General features: G+C 36.9%; 1 protein-coding gene across 1 annotated transcript in view; it reads right to left on the bottom strand.

Annotated features, from left to right (window-relative positions):
* Window positions 1-14,262, bottom strand: part of LOC124592912 (developmentally-regulated GTP-binding protein 2) — a 116,586-nt gene that overhangs the window by 22,209 nt on the left and 80,115 nt on the right. Inside the window, exon 5 of the mRNA XM_047131880.1 lies at window positions 589-696. Within this exon, the coding sequence (XP_046987836.1) occupies window positions 589-696 (108 nt within the window). The remainder of the gene's footprint in view (window positions 1-588; window positions 697-14,262) is intronic.

Here is a 14,262-nt window from a genome sequence, read left to right as displayed (position 1 = left end):
TGCCAGTGATGCAATTTAATATCAAGTGTGATTCATGTGATCAGGAATCTCATTCCCATTGTTTCAAAATGTTCTTGTCCCCTCTGAAATCCCAGTGAACAGTTCTTTTTTTTACGTTCAAAATGGATCCACACATCATCTTTTTGGTGATTTATTTGCAGCAATGTGAAATGAATGGTGTGCTCCAATACCCTTGCTTCTTACATGCTCTCGAATCAGAGCTGGGCATCTGGAACCTTGTCATATGTTTGTGGTTTTACCACCATTCTCTCACCTCTCACTAATGAATTAATAGTTACAACCTGACACAAATTTAATGAAGCTGCAGTTTCCATAAGACTCTTTTGTAGACTTTTGTTAGTGCCACCTGCAGCTTTTTCCATTTTTGTACACCCAGTTGACCAGATGATTTCTTGGCAATCCTGGTATCTGCAAAGCATCTTTTGTATCACATCATATGACCTCTACATTCGAGTACATGATTTTTTCATAGTAATGGGGGTAGTCATAATGCTCTGATAGCCTAGTGACAAGCCAATCAAACAAAAATATTTTCTTTTGTGTTTACTTGTTTCTTTCTTTACTCACTTCAGCATTGAATATCTTATACTCGTGTAAAATCATCTGCACAAGTTTCTCATCCACTCGTGTAAGAGGACAAGTAGAGTTAAACGACAGGCCACCACCTTTCTTCACCTGAAAAAAAAGAATATATATATATAATAAATTAAATACGTAGTGACATGTTGAGAACAGACATCATTACAATAAGCTTAAGGAGAGGTAGTGATAGAAAGATCTGCAAACTTTTGTTCCACGGGTGATTAAATGTACTTCCAGCTCTACATCTTTGATTACACTGCAATTTACATGTACATGTTTGGCAGATGGTTTATAGAACCACTTTCATACTCTACTCCAGCTTTTTCAATCGCTATGAGTATGTGGCAAAAATGAACCCCTATACATTTCTGTGCAAGTTAAGGCTTCTGTTTTACCACACTGTAGGTGGGAGTCAACAAAACATGTTGGCTTTCGAAGGTGAAAGATGGTGATTTTAATTTCATGAAAAAAAGTTCACCACAACAAAAGTCTATTTTAATGATTGCCACCCCAATTGCTCTCTATTATTTTGTGAAAATACAAAATGAACTGCCATTCTCTGAACTTTTTCAGTGTCATCCATCAATCCTTCCAGCTTAAGTTGTTTGTAATTGTAAATCCTAGGTATTTAGTTGAATTGACAACTTTTCAGCTTGTGTGATTTACCATGGAATGGAATTTATTTAGTACTAATGTATAGGACTTCATACTTTCTATTGCTTAGGGCCAACTGGCACTTTTCATACCATGCAGATAAAGTGTTTAAATCACTTTCGTAATTTGTTAGGATCATCTGCTGACTTTAATAGATGATAAGTGAAAGCATCTACAGAGGTGGCCAAATTATTATGGTAAAGCTGTAGCATCAACATTTACTTTGAAATTTTGTATTTAATGTGCATTTTACACAATCAGGTCAGATAAAATTTGGCGTGAATGTGGAGTGTTTAGACGTAAGTTTGGGCATTTGTAGAGAATTTTGAATTGCATAGGTTGGCTACAATGACTGCAAGACACTGACAGTTGACAATCAGGTGTGTGTATGCAGTCCTGCATTCATTATGTAATGAGAATTTTATGAGTGTTGTGTTGATTGTTGATAATATTAGTGATTATCAGTTGTTTAAACAGTGTATAATGATCTAAGTAAACTACTTGGAATTAATTTCAAGTACAAGATCAGAGGCCAAGTGAGTGTTTATTTCAGTTCTTTTGGAGTCACGCAATTTCAGGTTATGGGTAGGACAGTTGCCATTGTTAGGATACTTTTGGCAGAAGGGCACTACACACAGCATCAAATTGCTTCCAGACTTAGGATCTCTCAACAGACAGTGATTATCACTAAAAACTTTAAACTCAAAAAATTTGTTGATCGACAATAAAGCAGAGGCAGATGCGGAAGGGAAGCAAAATTGAGCCCTAGAATTCTGCGAAAATTGAAAAATACTGTCACTTCCAATTGCAAAGCTACCAGTATGCAACTCTCTGTGCAGTTGCGAGGATTATGGAGTGACAAGTGTCAGCTACAAATGGAAGGAGAGTTCTGTGTAACACAGGTCTGCCAGCACTTTGACCCCGTCCTAAGACCAAGATCACCCCAGGAATTGCCTTCAAATGGTTGAACTGAAGGAAATCACTGCAACAATGGACTGTTAATGACTGGAAAAAGGTATTTACAAATAAATAAATAAAAAATGAAAAAATAAAATAAAATAAAAAATAAATGTGTGATTGGTACATATTTCACTAGATGAAATCATTCCTAAATGTTGCTCTTGAAAAATTTGTGGATATGGCCGACATGGGTAGCAAAATTTGCCTATGAATATCACTAAATTTTTTTAGTTATGCAATGTATGATACCAATGAAAGGCTTAATATTTACTTCTAGGTGTGTTTCAGTGATGAATCAATGTTGTGTTCACAGAAGAAAGTAGCCAGTATGTGAGGAGGAGGGAAATGGGGTTTCATCAAGACTGTGTATGCCATACTGTGAAGCATCCCACCTCAATTATGTTCTGGGGTGCTGGCTCCAAGAGAAGACAGACAAGCATATTGTATGCAGTTTCTTTAGTAGATCTGTTGCATCTTCTAAGTGTTCTGCCAATACACTGCAGACTTCGATTTGCCTTCCCTGTAACATTTTCTACGCATTCTTTCCAGTTTAAGTTTAAGTTTTTTCATAATTGTAATTCCTAGATATTTAGCTAAATTTACAGCCTTTAGATTTGATTTATCATCTGCAAACAACTGCAGAGGGCTGTTCAAACTGTCTCTCAAATCATTTATATAGATTAAGAACAGCAGAGAGCCTATAATAATTCATTAGGAAACCCCAACGTAACATCCTGTCACTTACTAAGAGCTGTAATCTTTCTGATAGGAAAAAAAGTCGTTTGGAAATCTAGAAATATGGAATTACCCTGAAATCCCCTGTTAACAGAACTCATTACTTCATGTTTATAAAGAACAAGATGTGTTTCACAAGAAAGATACTTTCTAGATCCGTGTTGCTTATGTGTCAATACATTGTTTTCTTTGAACAACACTGCTGTAAGTTTCCCCAAGTCAAACTCCCTGATTCCCATACAAGTATTAGCACTTTTCGCTGACAAATTTTGAGATCTCAAGTGTAAGTAAGTATGTAAGTTGACCAAAAAATGTAAGGAGTTCTGTATTTCTACACATGTTACTAACCCTCTAGTTTAGAATAAACAGCAAGTTGCCTCCTTTACAGGATTTGTGATCTGAGGGGTAAGTAAATAGGTAAGGAGAAGAACTTGAAGCCATTTTGACTATTTTTCGACCGTAACTGTCTCACAAATATGTAGTTTTTTTATTTTTTTTTTACAAAAAAATTTTACAAAAGAGTAAGTTCGTGTAAATAAAGGCAATTTTTGGATGAAGAATTTCTGTTTTTATTAACGAGTTAACTCTAACTTTGAATTAATATCAATCCTATAATTGCTGACACTGAAACAGGAAAATCTGAGACAAAAACATTTTATTCAAGAACTTAGCTTCTGCTTCTGTTAGCTTACTTTTTTGGTTGGTTTATTTAGTTTTTAAATAAACAGAAGCTGAACATTAAATTGTAAGACACCCAGGTAAAAATGCTGCAAACATATCAGTCCTCTTCAAATGCAGAACAAGTACTGACATAAATCTGTATCCCTAAAAACACAAATTCATCAAAGCAAAATATTGAAGTGTGTACAGAAAATTTTACTTGGCTAAAATTGTTTTTCATCTAATAATTGTGGCAGTGACATATTATGAAATCATAATTTAAAAGAATCTTTTATGGCAGAACCTAACATTTAATTATAATTTATCACTCCAAAATCTCATACATCACATTGAATACTTTGATTTTAAGGTGTTTATATTAAGATCATATTATAGCTTTCATCAATGCTTTTAAAGATAAAACATATTTTCCATGGATGCAAACCTTTTTAACATATGTGATGGCATCAAATCATCATACAAATTATTTGAATCACAGTGCAAGAATTCAATATGAACAGAAAACTGTTCACCAGATTAAAATCAGTAACAAATTTGAAGTATGTCACAACAACTTTTATATCTAAAACACTCACAATCTTACTATTACATGAAAACTAAGCAGTTTTGCCTTTTAATGAGATGTTGCAATATGTGAAAATTCAGTAATTTTCAGGAAATTAGGTGACACCTTCAGTCCTTTTGTGTAAAACTCAAATTTTAAGCTGTGAGAAAACACACTACATGTATAAAATGGGCAGTCAATGGATTCAGACATTATATTCAGTCTTGAGTGATAGAATGTGTATTTTTACATAGCTGCAGTCCCGATAATTATCAGCAGTCCCAATAATTACCATCTGGGGCTGGAGGACTGAGCAACTGGAACAACTATATACAAGTGCTAAAATAATATAACAATAAAATAAAAATAATAACAGTACATTTCGTCATCATTTGTATACATGGGTTATCATATATTTTATTATGTGCGGGGATAGGAAATTTAAAATTTGTACTTGAAGTTAACTTTCATCAAATACAGAATGTTTACCTGCCCAACATCTTACACAATGTACCTGAAAAGTTGTTAAGAAAGAAACTAAGAATTTTTAACAATTCACATCATAACTATAGTACACATCCTTGCAACACAATACTAGAAATGGAAGTTCACATGTACAATAACAATGTTGATTTACTACTATCTCATTTTCAAGTTTTGTCTCAAACCATATAAGAAATTTCTCAAATAATGAGCTGAGGACAAATATCGCAGCACAGATGACATCAAAAAATTATTCCTTAGGATACATCTTTCTTTACACAGATGATTATCAGTTGTCACACACCCTCCTGACTGATCAGCAGTGTCTGTTGTTTTATGACACAAACCTACTCTTGCACAGAACAACTAAATTTGGAAAGTTGAGATAGGTACTGAAAGATGTGGGTAATGATGTGTGCCTTAAAAGGCTGTGAAGTAAGATGTTCATCCACAGAATGGTTGTGAGGCTCCTTCACAACTGATGGAAACAAAGTAACAAATGTTTAACAATACATGGCTTGAAATACTTTTTGGCAACAGTTTGTGTCACACATTTTGTAACTAATTACTTTATGAATTTTCTTTTCTTTGTGTGCAGTTTACATCTGGCACATAAGCTGCCTGGCCATTATTTCCCTAAATTAGCATGGATTGTTATGGGCTCTCCCCTACGCTCAAAATTCTGGCATTAAATATTACAAGGGATTATGGAAAAAAAGGACACAAACTAGACTGTATAAAACATGTATTCATATTCTGAGGAGCCTGGTAAACTGAACATCAAAATGTAGGTCTTTTCAGTCATCTTTTTCATTAGGTTTCATACTTTGGTAACACCCTTGTCCTACAATATAGGATTTATGAACTATCCAAGCAAGATAATGCATGACACCAGACAAATGCAAAAGAAATATATTGTATAATACAACATTAAAGTTTAAAAAAAATAAGAACAACACTGGGGTATGTTCTGTGACTTTTCCCTGCCAAATAATAATATTCTGTATTTTGTCAAACAAACAATTCAAATCAATGAAAACTAGTCAAAACTCGTTTGTGAGAGAAGCGATCTCTCCATCAATTCCACTCAATACAGTGGCTCTTTGAGCCAGTATCCATGACACTTTGGCCAGCAATTATTTAACATGCTGGACAATGGACCCTTTCTGTCTAGCTCTCTCAGCTTCTTCTTCTTCTTCGTGTTGCTTCTGCTTTAAAGCCTCACCATACCAATCTCAAGCACCAAAATAGTCCACAATCATTCTCTTGTTAATGTCAATCTTGAAGATACCACCAGCTGATTTAAGGTCATTGTATACTTTATGTATGGCTTCCAATGACTTGGTTTCTTGGTTGACTATATACAGTCTTTATTAATGGAAAGACATTGCTCTACAAAGGCTTAACCATGGCTCACAATGAGAATCTTTTAAAGAAAGTTATAAAAACACTGACAGGTGGTATCACCATCCAGTAAGTCTCTTCAAAAGTGATCGATTCTCGTCTCAGTACTCCAGTTGTTTGCACGGAGATCCAAAAATATCTCCTTAGCAACAAGCCGTATGAACTCTTTCTCAACTTTATCACAGTCCTCAGTATTATCTAATTCTATGAAGAGAATTTCTGCAAGGCATTAAAGACTCTAGCCTTGCTAGTTCTTGCACTGCTATTTATCACAACTGGATTACAAAAGCTTATGCATCTACAAATGCTGTACTTCAAAGGTGATGTAAGGAGGTAGTTTGAGCACATTTTAATTAGAAAGTCCCTGCACTCAGTCCTGAAAGTGCATCAGTGCCCCTTTGGCATGCACTTTTATTTTCTGAGCTCAGACCATACAACATGACATACGTTCATGTCTATTGCAGGAATAAGACCAGCTTTATTATCAAGTATTATATCACATACAGGTTTTGTGGCAGATAATACTGCAGCCTTAATAACTAAGGACATCACATCAGCAAGTAGAGACAACAAAGCATTGTACAGGAAAGGTGGCATGGGGGCACCACATTGGAATTTCCTCAAAAAGGGTATGACCTGCACCAAAACAAAGCTAAAAAAAAAGATATTTTAGCTGGCAGTAGAGGCTCTTCAAGGTACTTCAACACTGTTCGCCAGCTGTAAGTATCTATTCTAATCTTGTGCTCCTTTACTTTGTCTGCATAAGTCTTTAGATACAGGATGATTTTTAAACCCCAGTGGCTGCATCCTCATTTTCCAGCCACTACAAGGAGCAAAATTTTTTGGTGGATTTTCAGGTTTATTAAATATTTTATAATCGCATTTTCTTGAAGGTACATTCTTCAACACATTATAAATCATCTCAGAAAGGTAAAATGCCCCAGTTAGTCTTTAAGGCTGCATTCTTGAAGCTCTGATGAATTGTATTAAGATTCCATATCAATAAAAACTGATGCACTGTTCCCACGAATACTCTTCAGATCAAGATGCAAATTGTTCAAGACTGCCCAACTGATGTTAAGCCCATCCGTTGATACTTGCAGCAGGGTGATAACATTCAGATCAGAAGTTTCTGTCTTAATACCATACAGCATACTGGCTGGAATGGCTTAAAAATGCAGATGAAAAATAGTGCATTTCAACTTGTTTGTGTCCAAATCTGAGAGCAATATCTACTTGCAGCAACTCTTTCACCTGATTAAGGCTCTCACCAGATAAGATTACAACAGGAATATCCCCTTCAAGATCTTCAAAAATGTTTTTCCTAAAGTGTGGAGTTAAGCAGTGAACAATCTGTATTATGTCTTGGTCAGCCCAGGCTGCATCTTACTAGCTACATTAGCATTGGGGAACAGGACCGGAAACAAAGCAGTCTGCTTTCCTGTAGCAGAAAAGGGCACGTGATTTTCGACAGCATGCAAAGTTCATAATATATCTGCTCTTGTGTCGTCATTCTGAATCAGGTACTTTGATATGACTGTTAGCGGATGCAGTGTTAGGAGCAATGGTGGAGGTGACAATACAACTGTTAGCACAGCGTTAGTGGCAGTGGTGGATGTGATGCCAGGGTGCAATACCTGGGAGGTCAACAAACCAACTGTCAACTGCAAGCTTCCCGATTCACCAGTCACCGCGATCTTACCAGGAGTCAAGGGAGCGTATTCATGATGCACAGTTACCTCGCCAGATAACAGGGAGTGTGATCTGGAAGTACCAGCACCCCAAAAACAATCAAAATATCCAGATAAGACAATGACATGACCCTTGTGATACTACATACCTGCAACCTTTAAAATCTAAAAATTGGGAGATGTTGTTTTAAGAAATTAGAAGATACGACTCATCAAAAATCATGACTCTTTTGAGTAAAGTCCCAAGACAACTGATGTGAGTCTTTTCCTGTGACGTCAAAAACCAATATAATGGCTATAAAATTACAAATACAAACACTGGAACTAACCATTATCTGCAGCATTGTTCAACTGTTGGGATGTTTTCTTGACCATTTCTCCCATGATTGTGACCATTTTTGTTCTTGCAGAACTGTATTTTTTCGCTACACTGCTATCCGGTAACATTTTCCTGAGCAGGTCACTAGCGTGGTCAGTGAAATTAATTGGCAAATTGTAAATGATGTAAATAATTCTAAGACCAAATTCCATTTCTTTTTTTTTTTTTTTTTTATTAGTCGCAAACTTAACATTTTCTCGGTGGTTTGAAACATCGCTTTTTCCACCATGTGGTATACAAATGTCAATATCTGTATGGTGTGCAAAATGGCAATTGACCGTAAATGAAGAAAATTGTGGTCATCCACATGGGTACTAAAAGAAATCCATCAAATTTCTGATAGAAGATAAATCGTACGAATCTCAAGGTGTCAGTTTAGCTAAACTAGTATTGCCTGTGGTCGAAATTTGACCAATTCAGTACGTGGACCTGATCTGTGATTAAAAAGAGTCATATGTCTTAAAGTAATACACTCAATGTGACCCACAGCAAATGCTCCATTGTAGCTATGAGTATTCTTGAAGTCACTCTTTGATTTCTCTTTTACTGTTCGATCCTTTTAAAAGAGTCCTTGATACAGAGTGTTGGAAAATAAGTTTTGTGTTAGATTAACTCATGACAACACAATGTGAATGATGTTATATTGTGTAAAGAAACCTGAGATATGTATTGGTTTGGATTACAAAATGTTGACTGTAAACCACAAATATAACTGAATTATTTGGAATTGCGCTCAGTGCACATTTAAATGTATCTTTCAAAGCTACACTATGATTTTTGTTATCAACGTCCACATTATTCCTGTTACTTTGCCTACGTAAAAATACTCTCTCTCTAGCTCTTCGTCTTTCTGTCCAACCCAATAGCTATTCAAAATGAAGAAATTAAAAATTAGAAACATTTCAGATTTTGCACTGACAGCAGAAACTGAATATGAAGTTAGTTCTGTTTACTCTTCGATGAAAGTAAGGGAAAAAATGATGCTAATAAACTTTTTTTCCTCTAAGGACTTCGTTACTAAATTTCATTTTCCACTGCTGACATCAATGATGTAGCAGTTGCGGCACTGTAGCTGCCCGCTATGCGTGACGTGAACGATCTGCAACATTAAAACATGAACAGCCCTAGACAACATTAAAACATGAACAGCCCTAGAAAGCGATTTCATGAAATCTTGAAATGTTACCGTCATGTGTCATTGGTACCCGAGCAACTCATCAGTACGCATGTTGGAAGATGGTGTCAACGTGAGAGACAGCAAAACTGTTATCGACTTTCATTATATGCCTATCACCCCATTTACAAGGTGCTCTCAAAACCGGATTTCGCAAACCAATTTCCCAATACCATTTCTGGATGATCATGTAAAACTTCAAAATAAATTCTGGAAATCCGCTTCTAATTGCGGGTTTTCGAATTCCTCAATCGATTTTCACTCCCACATAAATGCAACCAGTTTTGAAACGCACTTGGGCTGTCAGATCTCGTCTTGTTTCTAGAAATTTTTGGCTAATATGGCGGGGTGGCTTTTTGTACAGTAAAGTATAAGTAGAAATATTAGACTGAAGCTGTTTACGGCTCATCTAACTGAAGAGAAATAGTGATCGTCCTAACTAAATCAGAAAATGTTACAGCGGTTTTGCAGGTGCCATATTTAACTGGGCTAGCAAATGCGTTTCAGACCATAATACAACAGCGAAAAACCATTTTCAAAATTCGGTTTTTGTCTTTTGGAAAATGGTTGCATGTAAACGTAGTGGGTGTCTACTTCCTTTTATCTCCCTTATACCTATGTACGCAGACGATTTTTTTGGGCAAATCTGTGGGAAAGTACCTTTCGAATTATTTAAGTTTCATTGGCCTCCTTGTATAATTAATATTAATCTGTACTTCTATTTTCATGTTCAGGTATTACGATACCTAGGAATTACAATTACGAACAACTTTAATTGGAAAGACTATATGTGGAAAAGGCGAACCAAAGACTGCACTTTGTGGGCAGAATGCTTAGAAGATGCAGCAAATCATTCAAGAGATGGCCTACTCTACACTTGTCTGCCCTCTGCTACAGTACTGCTGCATGGTACGGGATCATTACCAGGTAAGGCTCACACAGAACATAAAAAAAATTCAAAGACAGGCAGCTCGTTTTGTACTATCCCGATATAGGGAAGAGTGTGTTATGGAAACGATACAGGAGTTGGGGTGCAAACATTAAAAACAAAGGCATTTCTTGTTGCGATGAAAGCTACTTACAAAATTTCAATCACCAATTTTCTCCTCCAAATATGAAAATATTTTGTTAACCTCCAACTACATAGGGAGAAGGTATCACCGTAATAAAATAAATCAGAGCATGAACACAAAAGAGTTCGGTGGTTGTTTCTCCTGCGCACTGTTCCAAGCAAAAAAGTAAAGGAATAACCTGAAAATAGTACAATGAACCATTTGCCATGCCTTATGTATGAACTGCAGGCTAGCCGTGTACATAAAAGTCATAAAATACAAAAAATGGATCTTTCCTTGACAAATAATGCACGGAAATTGTTGCAATATTTCTCCAAGAAAACAAAATGCTAATGTTTGAGGTCGGCTGATTTTTAAAATGTTGAAATGATTGCTCTGGTTGCAGCACTGTAACATATTATTGTTGTTCCTAAAAATTTGGTGACGCTAATGTCCGCTGATTCATTGATTACAATGTTATACGTACTGTCACTGATATCTTGCCGCAAATTTTCCACAAAATAGGACCTTAGCACTCATTTTATAACTGCACTATGTTTTGTTCTATGCACCTGAAGTTTTCAGGCAAATTCATTATCTAAATTTACTCATGTACAATTCACTTTAGTGACCATATGCTATGATTGCACAATGGCAAAAAATGCAAGGGAACACTCAGCTTGGTTCACTTCTAAAGATTTTTTAATGGTTCTCAGAGGTACTTTTGTCAGGGTGCTGCAGCTGTCTTGTATTTTTTTGTGCCACAATGGCTTATATGTCGGCATAAGATTCTAACTAAATACTATGACAAAAAATTTACAAGATGCACTTGTGTCAGTGCCAAAAATTCTTTCTAACCAGTCCACAAATTTACTATCATGTGGCCACCCAGCAAGACATTTATGGGCATTCTATGTCTTCAGTTTACCCATGTTTACTCCTAAAATAATATCTAATGATGTAAAAAACACCACTTTAACATCAGCGCTATATGTACACACAATGCATGCAGCTGCAGATTTATTAATACTAGAACGCATAACAACACAGGAACAAAGACAAAATACCCTGTACTATAAATATTTAGGTGCTATAAATTCAAGAGCTAATAAATGTTAATAGATCAAATAGTGCTACTTTCTGCACATTGAATGGATCAAGTGAGTTTTAAAAGCAATTTTACTGTAAAATCACCCTAATATTTTTAAAATCTACCATAGTTCCCACTATCCACTACACTGATACTCAAAACCCCAGATTTAGTGAGAAAATCATTAGCTTGGCAGTACTGGCACAGTGACAAGCCACAAACTTAGGTCCAAACAGAGCACAAAACTGTACAATATGAGTATACAGTCTACAAAATGCGCAGGAAAGAGGAAAAACTACAATCTATAACAAGTTGCGTGCAAGTTCCTGATTTCTATAAACTCCAACAAGTACATCGATTAAAAAGATTAATAAGCAAAGGACTTTCCATAGTTGGCCAAAAACCTACATGATGGCTTTTCTAAACAACCATCTTACGTTTGACGATCATTAGCTAAAAATCGGAAGAAGTAATGGAATAATTGGGAGGCAGAAGAAAAAACAAACTCGGGGTCTCCTGCCTAAATCAGGATAGTTGGCAGGAATGTACTATCAAGGGAAGAACAATAGATGTCAATAGATGGGTACGTCTGGTTTCAGAAACGATGCGCGATGAAGAAGGGGTTGATGAAATCAACCCCCTAGTCTAAAGAAGCAAGAAGATCAGAAACTTCGGAAAGGAGGGCGATGAGGCATACTTTGCCAATCCTCCCTCTTCACTGAAAAAGAAGTGGCAAATTTCCATAATGAATGCCAACACTTGACATTAGAAAGGATGGGTTACATCAAGCTGCACAAGGGTATGACAATAATGCCAAAGTCTGTCGGTCACTTTTGAGTGCCACTCTGCTCTGTTAGCAAGGTTTCCCAGCTTGCTCAATGTTCCTGTTCTCCTCACTTATATTTTAAAGCATTATTGGAATATCCTTTTAATTGCCTAACACATCACCAAAATGGCAGGGTCAAAACGCAATGCAGTCGTTGACCCATTAAGGTCAGCGAGATGTTGTGCAGCCTTTAAGAGGCTATGCATCACTTAAAAGTCATAGCACTTCACTTACTGAGGACTGATGTAAAAGACAAATGTCCGCTGTCTTCTTAACTGCCACAAATACGTTTCAAGTGTTAGCTCCTTCCACGTAGGTGATTATGGCCATCTCCCTCACGTTGCTGAGAGCGAAAGACTTGCTGCATACTGTGCAATATGCCTGGAATTCTGATGTCTTGTGGGCCTTGATCCCCTCAACCCTAGAGTCATACAGCATTCGGTTTCACCTGGCTTCGTTTCACCATAATACTCTACTAGAACACTGCAAAAGTGGCCACAAGACTGAGGAAGGAAAGCTGTTTGTTGACAACACTCCTGCAACAATCAAGTGGTGATATGCCTTTGAAGGTGAGATGCCACAAAAAAAATTTCCGGTGGGTTCTTTGATACCTGCAGCCCCTGTGTGTGTGTGTGTGTGTGTGTGTGTGTGTGTGTGTGTGTGTGTGTGTGTGTGTGGGTGGGCCCGACCTTGAGAGTGTACCAGTAAAATGCGAGATTAAAATATTCCCAGCATCCCTCAAGCGAGTTATCGAAGCGAGATTTTGACAAATGATAGCACTGAAATATTTGAGCATTTTTTCTACATGATAAGCATGCGGAATTTTCTTACCTACCGCATTATATTAGTAACTGTATACTTATTCTGTCACACCTGCAAGTGCATTAGGAAGCTATCTAGGTGACACTGTGCAAACTCTATTTTGTTTTGCCAAAGGAATTAAATCTTAACAAGGAAACAAGAGAAATGTAGCTGTTACTCAAAATGCACCACTTCTGAGTGAGTAGGTTTCAAGAGACAGCAAGTTTTTGTTGTTACAAATATAATGAAGGGGCTGTCCCAATGACTTGTGTGTGAAAATTGACAGATGAACATTACACAAACAACAATGTAAAATATAGGGTGTACCAAGAGATGGTTGAAAAATTTCTAGACAGTGTTCCAACTGTGAACTACAGTGTTGTTATAAAAACAATAGCTACAAACTTTGGAATGAAGTTTCAGAAAAAAATTCTTTGTTTGTGTGACCATATTGTCCACAGCTGCTTTATAATAACTGAAGGTGCTTTAAATCTTTGCAAGTACAAAAAAAAAAGAAGATATTGCCAGACAAGGAACTACACTACTGGCCATTAAAATTGCTACACCAAGAAGAAATGCAGATGATAAACAGGTATTCATTGCACAAATATATTATACAAGAACTGACATGTGATTACATTTTCATGCAATTTGGGTGCATAGATCCTGAGAATACCCATTGCGGTCAGAGGAAGGCAATGGCAAACCACCATCACTAGGACCTTGCCTAGTAAGGCGGCGCAGGTCTCCCGTGTCGCTCCCCTACGCTCTGTAAAGAAGTATGGGACTCATCATCATCATCATCATCATCATCATCATCATCAGATACTGGGAAATCAGTACCCAGAACAACCACCTCTGGCCGTAATAACAGCCTCGTCTGGACATTGAGTCAAACAGAGCTTTGATGGTGTGTTTATGTACAGCTGCCCATGCAGCTTCAACATGATACCACAGTTCATCAAGAGTAGTGACTGGCGTATTGTGACGAGCCAGTTGCTCGGCCACCATTGACCAGATGTTTTCAATTGGCGAGAGATCTGGAGAATGTGCTAGCCAGGGCAGCAGTCGAACATTTTCTGTATCCAGAAAGACCCGTGCAGGACCTGCAACATGCGGTCGTGCATTATCCTGCTGAAATGTACGGTTTCGCAGGGATCGAATGAAGGGTAGAGGCACGGTTCG

The sequence above is a fragment of the Schistocerca americana genome, chromosome 2 (genome assembly GCF_021461395.2).
Source record: "Schistocerca americana isolate TAMUIC-IGC-003095 chromosome 2, iqSchAmer2.1, whole genome shotgun sequence".
In the NCBI taxonomy this organism is placed as follows: Eukaryota; Metazoa; Arthropoda; class Insecta; order Orthoptera; family Acrididae; genus Schistocerca; species Schistocerca americana.
This window is presented reverse-complemented; position numbering and strand designations above follow the sequence as displayed.